At 37.5% G+C, this 16,492-nt stretch overlaps 1 protein-coding gene across 2 annotated transcripts in view; it reads right to left on the minus strand.

The window, feature by feature from the left end:
* Positions 1-16,492, minus strand: part of TRAPPC10 (trafficking protein particle complex 10) — a 41,621-nt gene that overhangs the window by 8,652 nt on the left and 16,477 nt on the right. For both annotated transcript variants that reach the window (XM_039380206.1, XM_027741997.2), the window contains exons 8-16: positions 14,668-14,814; positions 12,629-12,743; positions 11,392-11,468; positions 8,959-9,050; positions 7,700-7,840; positions 6,602-6,714; positions 5,032-5,546; positions 1,790-1,931; positions 337-495 (exon numbers count right to left, since the gene is read on the minus strand). In XM_039380206.1, coding sequence (XP_039236140.1) covers positions 337-495; positions 1,790-1,931; positions 5,032-5,546; positions 6,602-6,714; positions 7,700-7,840; positions 8,959-9,050; positions 11,392-11,468; positions 12,629-12,743; positions 14,668-14,814 — 1,501 coding nt within the window. The remainder of the gene's footprint in view (positions 1-336; positions 496-1,789; positions 1,932-5,031; positions 5,547-6,601; positions 6,715-7,699; positions 7,841-8,958; positions 9,051-11,391; positions 11,469-12,628; positions 12,744-14,667; positions 14,815-16,492) is intronic.

A 16,492-nucleotide genomic window follows, 5' to 3' on the forward strand; every position in this document is an offset into this window, starting at 1 on the left:
CTCATAATTTCACTTAAAGCAAACTTGCAACTCATTGAACACACACAGGCATCAGCATTTTTGGTCATCAGCAGCAGTTTCACCATGCCTTCTGCGTTTCATCCATGAAAGTAAAATTGTCCAGCTATGTTTGCTGAAAAGTTCATACTACTACTTTGAGGGTGAAAACTTAAGACCTTTCTCGCGTTGAAGTACTCAGCTGCAAGTCCCTAAAACTGTCCTTAATGATGACTATTGACAAAGACAGTGTCAGTGTTCTTAATACTGTAATAAGCACAGGTTTACTTCAGGATTTCCAGGCTTTTACAGGTTGTTAATTTTTCCTTCCTTGCTTACCCCTGGTGTTGGAATAGATCACTGCCTTGCTCTCGGGATGGTACAGGATGGGCATGGCGTCCGCGTTGCTGAGCTGCAAAGTGTCCCCGCTCTTCATGGTGTAGTGACCAGTGGTCACTGTGAACTTCACCTTCTGGGGAATGCCAGCCAAAAGGCTGTCTGGAGGAGAAAGCAGGAACTGTTAGCAGATTCCAGTAGATGGTTACAATGCACTGCTAAGGCTCACTAGCAGACCATTCATCACACATCAGGATAACTTACAAGTGAGGGGTTTTGGTGTTACACATCACATTAAACCCAGCTCAGATACCTCTTGTGGGGAAACCAGTGGTTAAACTTGAGTGGCCAAACCCACTGTATCTTGGATGGCTTAGAAGAGCTGGCTCACATCCTGTGTAGCTCTGGCAGCACAGAATTCAGTGAAATACAATAACCCCAAAGAATTCAGCAAACATTTTAAGTTCTCCAGGTTGTAGACAGCTTTGTGGTTTTGCACCTGTGATGCCAGTCATACTCACATGTTGTATTTACATAATTGACCTAACAAGAGTGCCAGAATGCACACAGGATCACCACTATCAATTTCACAGGGCTAGGTAATTTGATTAATGCCCAAATGTCCTTCCATCACCCATACACTGCAAACCCTTTAACTGGAATGACAGCACAAAACGCATATTAACTCCTCAGCTGCCACACTTAATAGCCTGAAAACACAATCACTATTAACTTCCATTTATAAACTTTGATAAACTCTACAGCAAGTAATGTTCTGCTGTCCCTGAAAGCAATGGATGTATTTAGTATTCATTTTTAAAAAGTTTTTATTATCATCTCTAGTAGAGAATACCAGTTCTTACGTATTTCTCGTAAATACCACAGGGATTGCAGAATCACATTAGGAGGAATTTATTCACAAAAAGGGTGATTAGACATTGGAATGGGCTGCCCAGGGAGGTGGTACCATCCCTGGAGGTGTTCAAAGAAAGACTGGATGTGGCACTTAGTGCCATGGTCTGGCTGACAAGGTGGTGTTCAGTTATAGGTTGGATAATCATCTCAGAGGTCTCTTCCAACCTAATTGACCCTTTGATCACAAACCAACCAAATAATGAGCTCAGTAAAAATATTTAAATATTTAAAAATTTAAATATTCACTTCTAACCAGTGTGGCAGCTCAAATCACACCTGATATTTAAGTGCCACAACGTGTTCAAATTTACGTTCACAAGTGGCACTGCATGTCCAGAGCCAAGCACTGGAATGAGTTGTTGAAAACTAGCCATTATTGACAGGACACCACTAATGGATAATTTGAAAAGCAAGAATATATTTTACACTCAAAACTAAGAGTAAGGAAAATCTGAGTAGTACTCAGGCCAGAAAACACTTTAGTCCCACAGGAGGGCAACAGGAATCATCAAAACAACTCCAGCACAGCAGCTGTACCTACCAGTCATGGGCTCCACTTTCAGCTGGGGCTCCTGGGAATACACGTCGTACTGCACAATCGGGTAAATGTGCAGGAGGACAAACTGTACTTTTCCCACTGAAGTGCACAGCTGCCTGAGCGTGTATGTCCCAGGTTCTTTGGCCTTGGAAGAAAACATTGCAATGGATTTTTTTTTCAGTTCAGGAAATACTTCTAGAACAAGCCCCCTGCTAAAGAACAGCTAATTTTTACCAGGTGCTTTGAATTTGTAAATTAACATGGCAGATTTGTTTTTCTGAGTAAATGAGATGATTTTCACAAAGGAGCACCTTTTGCCCCATTAAGATACAAGCTCGAGAGTGCTTGCTAATTCAAGAAAAAAACAACATAACTAAAAAGTATTGATAATCAGAAAAACTAACTAGCAGCTCTGCTGTCAATTTGTTATTTTGGAGTGCATTTTGTCTTGTTTCTTGGTTGGTTCCCCCTCCCCTCCCCCCCAAGTGCAACACATACATGAAAAAATAATTATATTATGAAGTACTTCAATGATACCTGTGCTTATTTGGCTAATTCATAAAAAAGGATCGTAAAATCCTACAGTTCTTATATAAGGCTCACCTTTCAGCTCAAGCTATTGATTTCATACATTCCCCTGAGTGGAAGTTCACAAAAAGTAGTACCTACGTATTTAATTCAAAACTCTTCCCTTACCCTGAAAAATGGGATTCAGGATGGTTTTTTTATAATATAAAAAGCACATCTGTAACATCTGCTAGTACATTTATTCTTGATTCTATTTGCTCTTAGCTACTACTGCTAGGGAATGGGAAGTGTTTTCTTTTTTCATGAGCCACTTTACCAAGTGTAATATGTAAATACCAATGCTGGGTATAATTAAATCTAAATAATAAGTCTAGAAGTTAAAGAGAAAAGCTGTAACAACTTAACATTCAAACCTCACACAGTTATTTACATAGCAAATCCTGACTGAAATTCAGTATTATGCATTTTGACATTGAAGTCACTACATTTTGGCCCCTGAACACTTTATAAACAGAAAAGCATGAGTGAAGTCTTTCATGAGATATACACATACTTTAAATCTTAACATGGGGTGGGAATATTGGTCTAAAGAATTTAGACAATGCCTTCTGATCTCTTTTAAAGCTTGAAAAAAAAATACTGGAAGACTGCTATCAGCATAAATAATGCTGATCATCAGTCTAAGATCTACAGAAAGAATCAAACTCCCTCTGCATCACAGAAGCACAGTCATTCCTGTTTCTGCAGAAGTAGTGCAGTTAAGTATTACTGTAAGAAAATTTAGAAAACAAGCTGTCAGCAGCTTCTATCCTCTGGCCAGCTATGTAATCCAGTAGAAGTGACACAGTATATTACTACAATGACAATGGATTTTCAGTAAATATTTTGTGAATACTGCAGCTCAGATCCAGAGAAGGTTTCATCGTGTTATCTAGTAATACACTGCTGAAATTATAACGTGCTCAGATTTTCCCTTTGAGGACAGGTAAGTCATGCTTTAAATAACTGTGTTGCAGGATTCACCCTGAGCAGTCTTTCTATGCAAAGTTCTTTTCTTGAACAGAAGGTTGGGAAAATAGGGAAGTTTTAAGTGTAAGGCTGTCCACCTTCCAGTAGCCACCAGATGCATGGCAAAGCCAGACAAATTTAAAGCAGAGCTCTGTCTAGCTTTTCATCCATATCTCTTCTCCTGTTGTTTCAGATCCCACTAAGCCACAAAGCCTGCTCAGAAAAGTCTCTAACAGCTTTCTTCTAGTAATGCTCCTTCATCTGAAATCCTGTTCTACATGCATGTTAATTTATTTTACAGAAAACTATATTTCCAGCCAACGAGGCCTCTGACATGTCCAAATCCCATTAACTTGTCACAATCCATTGAAAGGTTGAGAAACCTAAAAAATTTAGGTCACTAGGAAGTTCAAATGACATTATTGCCATTCCACGTTGTATCATGGGGGACTTGAGCTCAACTTCCACCTTGAGATACCTGCTACTGTTTTCTGCCCCAGCACTGGGGGAATGGAAAGGCAGAGTATATGAGCCTATTGAAAGCTTCACTCTAAACAAAGTTCTATGACAAGATAGAAATTTAAAAAAAAAAAAAGAAAAAAAAAAAAAAAAAGAAAAAAGGATAAGTTAAAATCTCAGGTGCGGAGCACCTAAATATGCTAAAAATGCTCAAGAAATCCTCTGTCCAGCTCTGTCTAGTTATCAGTTTTTAGGCATCAGGAGTAAATATGTAGACTCTTATTTCGAAATTTGTTTATAAAAGGACAAAAATGGGACCACAGTTAATTTAAACCAATTAGAAAATGCCAAAGCCAGCAGGCATATGTACCATGTGTGACTGCAAAACACTTTCTCTCTTCACAGCATCCATACTCAACCCAATACAGAGGCTTGATAATGCTCAGAAAACAAGGATTACTCCAAGTATTAAGCTGACTCAGAGTGTATGTGTAAATTGGAAATGGAGGAAGTTTCATATCCAACACTATATGCAGAAGTAGGACTGTAATCTAATTTCTGAGGGTGGCACTTAGAGTGGTGACACTCTATTTTCACATTTGTTCATGCCAATTTAGTCTTCCTATATCAGAGAATCTGCATGTTCTTGTCTTCTCCTTTCCTATGTGAATAAGACTAATGGGGGAAATTTTAATTCTAACATCTAAATTCAAACATTTGTAGCTGAGCTTAACTTTGTCACACTTTTGCAGGCAAGTTTATCACATCTATCAAGTGAAAAAGTATTCTGCCACCCTCTGCAGTGAAGAACAGGCTATCAACCAAATTTAACCACACAATCATTCATTAAAGGTCTAGAAAAAGGACTTCCATCAAAATTTTTAGACATTGTTCTGAATGAGCTCCACAGCGCAGGCAGACCTCACGAGCAGTACATTATATTGTACAGGAATTTATCAGTTTAATTTTTGGCAGCAATAATCGAGACGTTTAAGTTCTGGAAGGCTGACTCAAATTATTTCAAATAGAAGAGTCATCTGTAAATTTCGGCATAAACACAATAGCATCCTTTCAAGGGAGTCTGTGGAATGAAGGTGTAGAACAACAAAAGGAAAGCCATAAGGGGAATGGATCATCCAATGTAACAGGAAGCAACACAGGTACCACCTGCCAGCACTAAGCTATTCCTCAGCCAGCATTTTTAGTTCTTCTTTCACGAGCGCTACGTTCACCAAACTATAAAAACATACCTGAATATTGAATGTTATTTTGTTGTCCCCTGGTTCCAGTATTAAGTTGCTGCATTTCAACACGTGAGCCCCATCTTCCAAAGTCACCCCTGAGGGTATGTCCAGTGAGCTGCTGCTCTCTTGCCTTCGCAGGAGCATGTGCACGTTTTTGCAGATAATTCCTGCCGTGTTCAAAGAGTTGTCTGAGGGACTCCTTTCATACATTTCATAAAGTTCCAGTGCTGGCAAGTTGTTTCTTGACAAAGGAAAGCCTGCAATTTCATTTGGAAAGCTGATAACACCATTGGAAGTTTTGTGCTTCGTGAGCCACTCAGCTGTTTTCCTGTAACTGTTTTTTTCAATGCTGAAGTGAACGTGGATGGCAATCTGATCCACTCGGACAGGGATGGGCATCTGGCTCAGCAAAGTCAACTCAATGGACAACTTTCCACCCACGTGGACAACAGCATTTGGAGGGTCAAAATGTAGAGTTTTCAGTTGTGCGAAGGAGTGCATAGGCAATATAACCTTCTGACCTGGAAAGACAAAAACAGGGATGTTATTATTCTGCAGTGCTGCTGGAGCTCAGCAAATCTTTTCTCTCAAAAAATTTAACCCCTAGAATTAAGTGGATCAACATTTCACAATGAATCATTTCACAACAAATCAATACTTTAGTATTTTTTATCTTGCGTGAGACTTAAAGGTGCTGAAATTTGTTTTCTAACAGTTACTTACAGTACAGCTTCAGCTGTTAAAAAGAACTAAATTAAGAGAGATTGTCCAAGCAGAAGTTGAACATTTCACTACTATGGAAAGTGTTCTAGATGAACAGGATAGCATAAAGTGACAAACTTCCCAGAGCATAAAAATCAAGACCAAGTATAAGTTCAAGAAACTATTAATCAGGCTGGTGCCTTGAGCCAGCAGCTTTACCACACAAGGAGTTTTCATTCTCTTTTCTACATTCCAAAACCAACACTAAGGCAGTACCAAACCTTTATTAAGAAGCAAGTCTAAAAGAACATATTACTTGTGGTAGATCCATTCATCAAGAAAAATGTCTGCATAAAAATGAACAGTCTTTATATCTACAGGAGGAATTCTGTATGAATTTGAATTATGATTAATATCTGACAACAAGATATTACTGAAGCAGCATGAAGAATAAATAGAAGATGGACAAAGCAATAAGCTGCAAGTGGATGGGTACAGATCTAACATCAAAATCCCAGAGGTATCATCACAGAGCTGCCACCTGCACGCCAGCAATGAGAGAGAAATGCAAGTCAGCAATTGAAACAACCCAACACACAATGAATTAAGAGCTGTCAAATCACAAAAACATGACTGAAGGAAAACAAAGACTTTGTAGTACTCAGGATGAAAATTTTAATTACTCTTTCATCTTTGACTACTCTTAATTATCACAGTTTTGTAAATGTTTTGGAGATGACATGTAAAGAACCATGTTGGTTCAGAAGTTATACACAAGGTGATGAACCCAGTCAGAAAAAGCTTCCCAATCTACTTTCAGGGAACAATCAGATCAGAGCAGCTTAAGTTTTAAGTATTTAAGAAGCAGACTTACCTTGGTTCTCTACTTGGTGATTGGCAAAATCTAGTATTTCTTGGCAAAAGCTTTTGCGTTCATCTTCTGTTAAGTGATCATCACCAGCTAACAGGCTGCTTGTTTGAAGATAACTAACAAAGTTAAGGAAACATGAGGTACAAACCTACAACAATGACAAATTTGACTGAAAACAAGACAATTCAAGTACTCCTTTTCTAATCTTTAAAGACAAGACCTGACGTTATCGTCACCAAACTCTTCCACTAGGAGAGAATCAATGGAAGATTTGCTATCATCTGAGAGCATTGCAGAATCTCAATATTACGTTTGCAGACCTACTAAAAATATGATTCATTATTAACCTGTGCAACCTTCTCCCATCTAAAACAATTAGTGAGCATAGAAAATTCATTATTTGACTATTATAAATGCTGCATGCAAGTTAAAGACCCAGTGTCGTGCATTACACTGCCCAACACTTAGCACTAAATAACCTGAATATTCGATTTTATTCCAGTTTACTTGGCTGAGAATCTGCCAGCTGTTATAGCATCACTTACCATAACTAAGTTGTAAGACATTCTTTAAAATTTTAAGTGCTGGGGATACAAATGATCACTTAAACATTTAGCTAAGAATGCAATATTACTGGCTCAGATTCCTTAAGAGCATTTGCACTGAAGCAGAAAAATTTAAGAGTGTTTAAAAGTGATGTAAGAATTTGCAAAGGAGGCCGATATGTATAATGTCTGTCTAGTTCTAAAAACACCCAAACAAAAACCCAGCACAACAGAACAAACCCCAAAATACACTCTGTGGTATCTGCTGAGCTAAAGACAAATTTGACAACTCTCTAGAGCCTAGAGTTTAAAACAGAGAGCAGCAGCCACATGCAAAAGGTGTTAAGTGAACCAGACATTAAAAAAGTAAAAATGAAAAAGTAAATAACCCAACTGTCCCCCAATGAACAGCAACAATGGAAACACGAAAAAGCTCAGCTGTCTGATGTTTGGCACTCTTTACTATTAAATAAAAGTTAGAGACGCATCAGAAAAATAATCCCAAGCATAATTTTCTCCAGTGGTGATTTTTCTGGCTCCGCCTTTCAGAGGATACTTTTCTATCTGCCCGAGGTGTTTCTGACATTCAGCCAGCTGCTTTCTCGTGTGCGTGACGAGCAATGCCCAGCCCTCAGCAAGGTAAGTTTTCAGTGCTCCCTGAAGATAGACTTCTGCCTTCTGTGGGCCCTTCTTCCTCCTTTAAAAATAAAGAAATGAGTAGAAAATATCTGAGAACCTTCGCAGCCGTGAAAACTCTCTGTGCCTTTTCTAAAAGTGGCGATGGGAGAGGAACACTGCCTGTCAGTGCAGGACAAGGTGCAGGGAACTGTTCTGATCTTTATTTTGCTGGTAACTATGGGCCTGCTTTGTGCAATTCACTTAAGCAAGCAGAACTGTAATCAATGTCAATGAAAGGCTTCGTATACAGATCTATCCCAAGTCAGAGCGAATGAGACAAAAGCCATCTCAAGCTTCTGACAGTGAACTAAAACTATGCTTACTCAAAAATTGCGAAGCAGAAAAAATGCTTCAATGAAAATATCGTTTTATCGCCACGCAGCAATTCCGTGGTAGCCTTCAAACCTAACATTATTCCTTCCCCCAGGTGAAAATTTAAGTTAATTCAGGAGAATCTGTTGCAACTAGAAGATCAGACTGCTTTAGAGAACAGGTGAGAAGCATACCCAAACACATTTTCCCAAAAAACGCTTAGGACTCCCAAATTCTTCTAAATAAGAAAGATAAAATGAAACTGAAAAGCAATGCAGGAGGTTTCCTCAGTGGATTTTAACAGGGATAAACACAAAAAATATATTTGGAAATTAGGAGTCACTAGGCTTCACAGTGAAGGAAACAAACATTTTTGCAATTGTAACCTCAAATATGAGACTGATAACTCTCCAAAAACATGTTTTCTGGCTTTCTGAGGTATATACAGATACAAATGTAGTTAAGATAACTTTGCATTTACTATAGTCTGCTTCCTAATGTGGCTTCTGACTTGTTTCAAAGTTTATAGTTATTGCTTTCCCACCACATCCTATTGCCTATTTTCTCCCTAGGAGAAGAAAGAATCAGCTAAAGAACATGGGGCAATTAAAGGTAAAAGTTCAAAATCATGAGGTGATATAAAGAAATTGCTAGTACTATTTTTCTTTTTTTTTTTTAACTGAAATGCAGCCTGAAAACAGGGTTTGTTTGCATTTTAAAAAGTACTTTTTACAACTCCTGTTCAAATACTGTGTATTTTTCTCAGGGATAATATTCAAACTTTTCAGAGCTAGTGCATTTAAGACATTTTAAACATTCATTTACATATAGAACTCTGCCAAGTCCTTTCCCACGAGCTTAGCTGAGCGAATTCTTCCAATATTTGTGTACATTTCAATGGTGGCATGGGACAGATCCTGTTTAAAAGAAAAGAAACTATTATAAGCTTTAAGTATTTTTAGTAGCTATATGGTATTTCACACAATCTCATAGCCAGTTAACTAAATTACTACAACAAAATGCCCCAAATTAGTCACACAATACAGAGCAGTTTGTAACAGGTCACCTTCATGTTTTCTACAGCTGGTCATTATCCCATAGCTGTATTGTAAGTAACAGAAATAAAAAAAGCCTACTAAAATCAGATAAGGCAACTCAAACCCACCAAAATAATAGCTGAGAAGCAGTTCCAAGCGCTTATTTACATTTGAATGCTCCTGTCTCTTTTTGGAAAGCACCTATTTCTCAGCAACTATCTGCCATTAGATTATCATTGCAGGATTTTGTGGTGTATCATTCCGGGATACATCAAAGCAGAACATATTTACAACAATATTAGAGCTTTCCCCAGAGCCTCACAACTAATACTTCCAAACCAAATCAACCACATACAGAACATGGTACATGATTCTTTCACTAAATCTGCACATATTGCCATTAGGTATATGGAAGTAAATTGTATTTAAACATACAATTAAATGCAAAATGCCAAGGTTATAATCGCAATAATTGTTTTCACGAGAGTGCCTTAAAGGAATTTTGCTTGCAGCTATGCAATCCCAAATTGAAGTTTAACACTCATCTTTAAGCTTAACCACACAGCACCTATATGTCACCTTCCTCACCTTGCCCTAAGCTCGTAATAACAGCAACAAACCCTTCTCACGAAATCAGCAGTTACAACATACACTGTATTCAACCATCAAACCTTTTCCTCAAATAATCTCTGGCCAGATAAATAAAAACACATCACATTTTGACAGGGCAAGGGGAAATGGCTTCAAACTAGAGAAAGTAGGTTTAGGTCAGGTATTAGGAAGAAATTCTTTACTGTGAGGCACTGGAACAGGTTGCTCAGAGTTGTGGCTGCCCCATCCCTGGAAGTGTTCAAGGCCAGGTTGGACAGGGCTTGGAGCAACCTGGTCTAGAGAAAGGTGTCCCTGCCCATGGCAGGGGGTGGAACAGGATGATCTTTAAGGTCCCTTCCATCCCAAACCATTCTGTAATTCTATGATCATATTTATAAACCTGCAGTCTCTTCTGACTATCAGCAACCTTCCAGAGAAGCTCATTCTCCTTCACTTAGTGTATTAGGAAATACTCTACCCTTCAAAACAAAATCCTTAAGAGCTTCCAACAGTCTAAATATTTTGCAGAGTACCTATCAGAAAACATCTATTCCTGTGGGCAGGAAAATGACCTAAAATGAGCTCTTTCTCAGGCCATTTTAGATGTTTCTTGTGGAGAGCCTAGAAAAATCACTTTTTCTTCATTTAAGAACTCACAACAATATCCTAAATTGAACTAAGTGATCGATCCTTATCAGATTAGTATAACCAGAGAAGTCTTTGACACTAGCTACATATACAAATGAAAAGCTATGTTCCCCCAAAATTAAGGTACAAGCCAACATGCTTGTAGAAAGTCTTAAAAAAAGATTCTGAGGTTGTTGCATAAGACCAGCCATTGAATGAGAACAAAGCCTTTGCTGGTAATAAAAGCTCATCACTTCTTGCTTTCAACATCTCTGAAAAGCTGCATTTTACTTTCCAGAATCATTAAAATTTTAAATGCAAATAAATTATCTTAGCTGTGCCTGGAAATGTTAACTAATTCTCCACTGAATAAATGGATATAATATAATAATAGTAATAGGTATAATATTAAGTATTAAATACTAAACAAAACCCAATCATTTATAGTGTATTGGATATCTCAATTTCTGTTGTATAAAACTGCAGCCAGAAATAGAAACAGAAATGCCATTTTTTCCACTGATGTCCCATGGTTAATATTAAAAAAAAATAAATCAGCAGTATAACTGTAACCATGTAACACCCATTGCAAGATGCAAGCCTAAAGCATTTAAAAGGAAGCTGAAGTAGCTGAAGTCATACATTAATATTCCTCTGGGAAAAATTCAGTTAATTCTGAATTTGGGATAGCAGAATATGATAGCCATGACATTGGCTTTTTTAATATCTAAGTATACATACTTACAGATAATAACCTTTAGCTCAGAACTGTAAATATTAAAGTTAATGCAAATATTTGAAATTTGGGGCCTGTACAGGGTTCTGACTGTAAAACAAATCAGCCTTGTTGCCTTCAGTGTGCAAGGAATGACCTTTGATATCAAAATATGGAAATAGAGATTTATGTTCTCAATGTATCTTCTCAGGTTTGAAAATTTTAGCCCTGTTCCATCTACAGTGTAAGCACACAAAACTAATACAAATAAGCAAAAGTCATACTTACTAAATAGTGTTTTTCAAAAGCTTCTACAGATGATAAGGCCTCTTTAAGTTTCTTGTAAGGGCTCTGTGATGCATTGGCTTTAGAAGGAAGCAGAACAAGAGGTATCACTTACAAATACATTCTTAGAACAGCCTGCCTGCATCCCACCCCACCCCATCCCTGCTTTTTCTTCAGTACAAAGTGGAGAGAAAACTTAAAATTAATCTTAGGTGGAAATGTCACTAACACTTTGAGACAGACCATGAGTTTCTTTTCCCCAGGCTCTAAAAAAAAAAGATCAAGAAAGGCTGTTTCATGTGTACATGTGAGTTCAGGGCAGCAGGGTAAAGGCAAGCAGCAACACAGTAAGTGCACTAACTTCTCCACATTCTTCAATGTACAGCACACAGTTCCACTTAAATACCATATCGTGGCAAAAGTAATACTCTCACAACTCCCCACTGCTGGATTTATAAATCAACATGACAGAAGTATACTGTAATTTAAAAACATTTTACTACTTTAACCAATGTACTTCAAAGGAAAATGGTTAACAAGACCAAGGTTTTTTCTGAAGTAGCTTGCTCAGTTTATAGGTCTTTGCCAGACTAAATACATACCAATATTTTAGAAGGAAAAAAACCCCAATTTAAATAACCACAACAGGCACCATAGCACTGAATTAAGACTCCTCATACCTCCAAGGGCAAGTGAAGCACCAACCTGTCAGCTAATGCTTCAAAGATACTAACTGTTGTAGCACATTTAACATCTGAAAGCTTCTTCCCATCAGAAATATCTTGGAGAGTGACAAAATCCCCAAGGAGTAAATAAATGTTATTGTTCAGCCACTCAATACCACTTAAATAATATCACTTTGTAGCTCCAGCTGCAGGTTATGTATTTGCATCAGATCAAGGATGCTCCATTTGTTTTTCAAATAATTTTATTTTAAATACTCGCCTGAAAGTATTAAAACCTTAATTCAGATCTGGCACTGTTCAAGACCATTTACCTAAATGCTGGTAAATGGAGCATTAATGGAAAAACTTGTACTTTCAACAGTAACGAGATGCATTGATAATTTAAAATAGACACACATTAGAACTTTTATCTCTTACAAATTATTTTCTCTCTCTCTCTATATATATATATATACATATATATATAGGTATACCTGGAAATTCTTATTACTGATGTATTTACATGCTATGCATTTGAGATAATGTCAGTTCTTGGAAGAAATTCCTGGCAGTACCTGTTTCAGGGCGTTCTGCTCCCAGCCCTGCTAAAAGATCCACAGTTCTGTTAAGGTCTTCTGAATTGGGTCCCTTCTCTGACACAAGTCCACACAGGTAACCCAGAGATTTTAACTACAAGAGAAACCACATGCTTGCTTTCAATAGGCTATAAAAGCAATATAAAGCTCCTTTTATTCTATTACATCATTCCTACAATACATTTCCATTGCTTTCATATTGTGCTGCCTGTAGGGTCTGTGTTAAAGTTGCTTCATGGGGGGAAAGTAGAGAAGCTTTCAAAAGTAACTGTTATTCTCACAGTAGAAATTAATGTATTAAAGAATTAAATTGCATATAAGTTACTGACTCAAATATTGGAACATGTGCACATACACACATGTTCCTATATGCATAACATCTAATCTGAATAAATCCTTCTGTCTATCTATAAAGATAGACAGAGCTTGAGATGTTTGGCAGTTATGACAAGGATTGCTTCTAATAACTGTATATGCATTTTTGAAAGCTATATAACCAAGAAATGCAGGCAGTCTCCAGTATACTGAGATTAGACAGCTTGCAAATTCACCTCAAGTATTGTATTCAGGTGAAAACCTCCCTGAAAAAGAGATTAGCACAGCTAACAGTATTAACAGAGTTAAATACCATAAAACCCCTTGCAGACAGCAGCTGGTTCTCCTGATACAGAGGAGGCAGAAAAGGATGCTGTCTTAAAGACGTTCAGATCTATTGGCCATTTGTTTAATTCACTCAGAATAATCAACTACAAAGATAAGCCCATAAAAGAATAAAGGTCTCAGTTTGTCATTACACCATAAAAAATGGGGATGGACATTAAATTCTTTTTTTTGAATTTTGAATTTATTTTTGAATTTATTATGCCACTTGATTTTGTCACTAGTTGCTCAATGTCTTTCATTCAGTCTGTTCCACCTTACCGCTACTCATTATCCTAAAATTATTCCCTTTACCCTTTGTGTTAGAAAAATGATGAATGGGAGGAACATTTCCAACTCTGATACATCTCTTCCATAGAAACATCTACAGAGCATGGGAAGAATCTGATGCAGTCACTGCCACTTCAAACAATCCTTTGCTTCCTTTATTCTGATCACACCCCCAATCCTTTTTCTATTTTTAAAAGATAACTCTTCAAGGTGAAATTGTCTTTCTCTGCTTTTGCAATAAGAGAAGGATCTCCTAGGGTCAGTTAGGGGATTCTTAAGTCTACTGGAATATAAGCAAACTATGATTAAAATAAATAGAAAATATTCTACAGACTATGGATAAACAAGAGGATGAGCATACATTTGTCTTCAGAAACATCTACACAGACCACGGTATGCTATTTCAGTAGTTTCTGCAGTTTACCTTCTTTCTAAAATTTTTTTCAGCAGTAGCAACCTTAGACATCAACTCTTTCATAGAAACAGAAAAAGCAGAACTTGAAAAGGCATTTGTGTAATTAGGGTAGCAGCTTAACCAAACTGAAAAGGTCACTTTAGATCATTTATGGTTAAGAGGTGCTAACTGAAAAACTGGAAATTATTTGCCTCTTTCACAAGCTGACAAAGGTAACACCTTCAGTGAAGTTGGGGGTCTATCACTACTGCTCTAACATACTGCAGAAATAATGTACTGTGTAAACAGATTGCTGGAATCTCTATTTATAATGGTAAATGCATCCAAACTAGGGCAGCTTTTCCTGCCGTAACTGAAATTCACATGCTCTTCCTCTCAGTCAACATGGACTGAGCTCCTTATGGAGTTTAATCAAAGTAGTGATTAATTATCAAACTCGTGGTGAGGAAGGAGAGGACAGAAAAAGAAGAAAACACACCCTTGTTATTCCCAGGCCTCACCTGACAGTGGAAGAAGTCGATATAAAACTGAGTGTCTCACTCAGACTAGACTCAAGACAACATACAGAACCCCACAATAAATTCCACGATAACAAGTGCAAAACCTCTTCCATGCAAACAAATTTTCTACTTCAACACTGTAATACCACTGCCCCAACACACTGTTTGCTCACCTTCTCAGTGGCATAGCTCCATAAGCCAACTGTGTGGGAAACATTTGCATCTATTTGAGCCCTATCACAGCAGCCTTCTATCCTTTGTAAGACTTCCAAACAACTCAAAAACACCCAACAATCCAAAGCTCCGGGAGGAACCGAGACCTGAAGACAAACAGATAAAATTAACTGGGAAATAAACATTAGTCAGATGAGAAAATACTTCAGCAAAATGCTTTTCTTGATGCTACACAGCAGAACCTTTTGGAAGAGCTTAACTCTAAGAACACACAAAGCACAGGCCAACTCTCACTGCCTCCTGAATAATTTATATCTATCAGTTCATGAAACAAGGACAGCTAAGCAACTAAACAGTGATTATATTAACTAGATTTGATACATTCATCAAGATGAAAGAAAAGGAAAGGAAGACTAATAGGTACTAGTACTTATTCCAAAAGTTTGAAAACTAAGCCTAAGGAAAACAGAGTGAGGAAAAAATTCTCTAAATAGACTACTACTTTTGTAAGGAGACATCAGTTCTGAGACTAAAATAAAAGTATATTAAGAGTTAAAAAACCTGAAAAAACAAATTAGTTTGTTTCCTTCACAACAGTAAGTTTATTCATCAAAGGATAAGACATCTATGATGGACAACTAATTAAAGAATGGAGGTGAAAACAAACAAATAAACAAAGAAACACATACAAAAAGAGAAAGACAGGAGAGTGACACTAGAATATTTTCAAGAATCAAGATAAAACTGAGCATAACTAAAGATCTAGAATATAATCCCAATAATGGTGTCTCAAAATCCTGTTCATAAATAATGCAAAAGTATTCCTTTTAGAAAGATTATGGAAGTCTTGAAGTGCATAATAAACTAGGTGACTAATGTGATAGGAAAGTTCAAAGTACAAGCAGAATGCATTTGAAAAAATAATAAAGATCTGAATTCTGAAAGAATTTTAAGGAAGATAAAGGCAATAAGAACAGAGAAGTTTAGATTTCTGCTGTGTGTTCTGTGGTGCCAAGTCATGGTAAGGGATTTGCCCATACTAAGAAAAAGGATCCCAACAGGGATAACTACATGCTGTGCACAAATATGTGTCACTGTCTCATGGCCTCAGCACCTGCACTCAGTTTGGATCACCACAGCACGACAAAACAGCTGAAATAAGAGACAATGCAGAGAAAAGCCCCAAACACTGAGAGCACAGGACAGATTTGGGGCAGAGCAAAAGGGGGAACTGTAGGAAGTACATTCCGAGATTTAGAAGGCTGCATGTACATATTTTGGAAAGAAAAAAAACCACCCACAAAATGCCCACACGAAACAACATCTGTGGGAATTACACACTAGTTTTACAATACACGATGATGTCAGCAATGCATCTGAAATAGGTTTGCAGTTTTTAAGTGCAGGTGAACAGATGGAACTCACCACCACAGTGTCAGACAGGCAAGAGTTAGCAGTTGTTATAATGGGACAAAAAAAACTTACAGAGCACCCATGGGATGAAGGACACGGATGAGTCACAAGGTGATATCCAGAAATAATCTCATGCAAACTACACTGTTCTTAAAGATCTATTTCAATTCATAGACACCTGTGGTCACACATGGAAGGGTGACCAGCGTACAATCACCCTAACAAAGCATCTTTAAGAGGATTTAAAAATACCAGCAGAAACTAAAGTATGAGGGGAAGAGAGGTAAAGTCTGGAGGCAAGAGACAGGGCAAAAAGCTTTGAGTGCTGTCCCTTGTTTCTTTTTCTTCTGTCACTGGATGAGCTGGCCAGAGACACAGGCAAAATACTGAAGAGCATTACTGGGCACCAAA

The sequence above is a fragment of the Pipra filicauda genome, unplaced genomic scaffold (genome assembly GCF_003945595.2).
Source record: "Pipra filicauda isolate LSUMZ 115617 unplaced genomic scaffold, ASM394559v2 scaffold18_size4552066_pilon, whole genome shotgun sequence".
NCBI lineage: Eukaryota > Metazoa > Chordata > Aves > Passeriformes > Pipridae > Pipra > Pipra filicauda.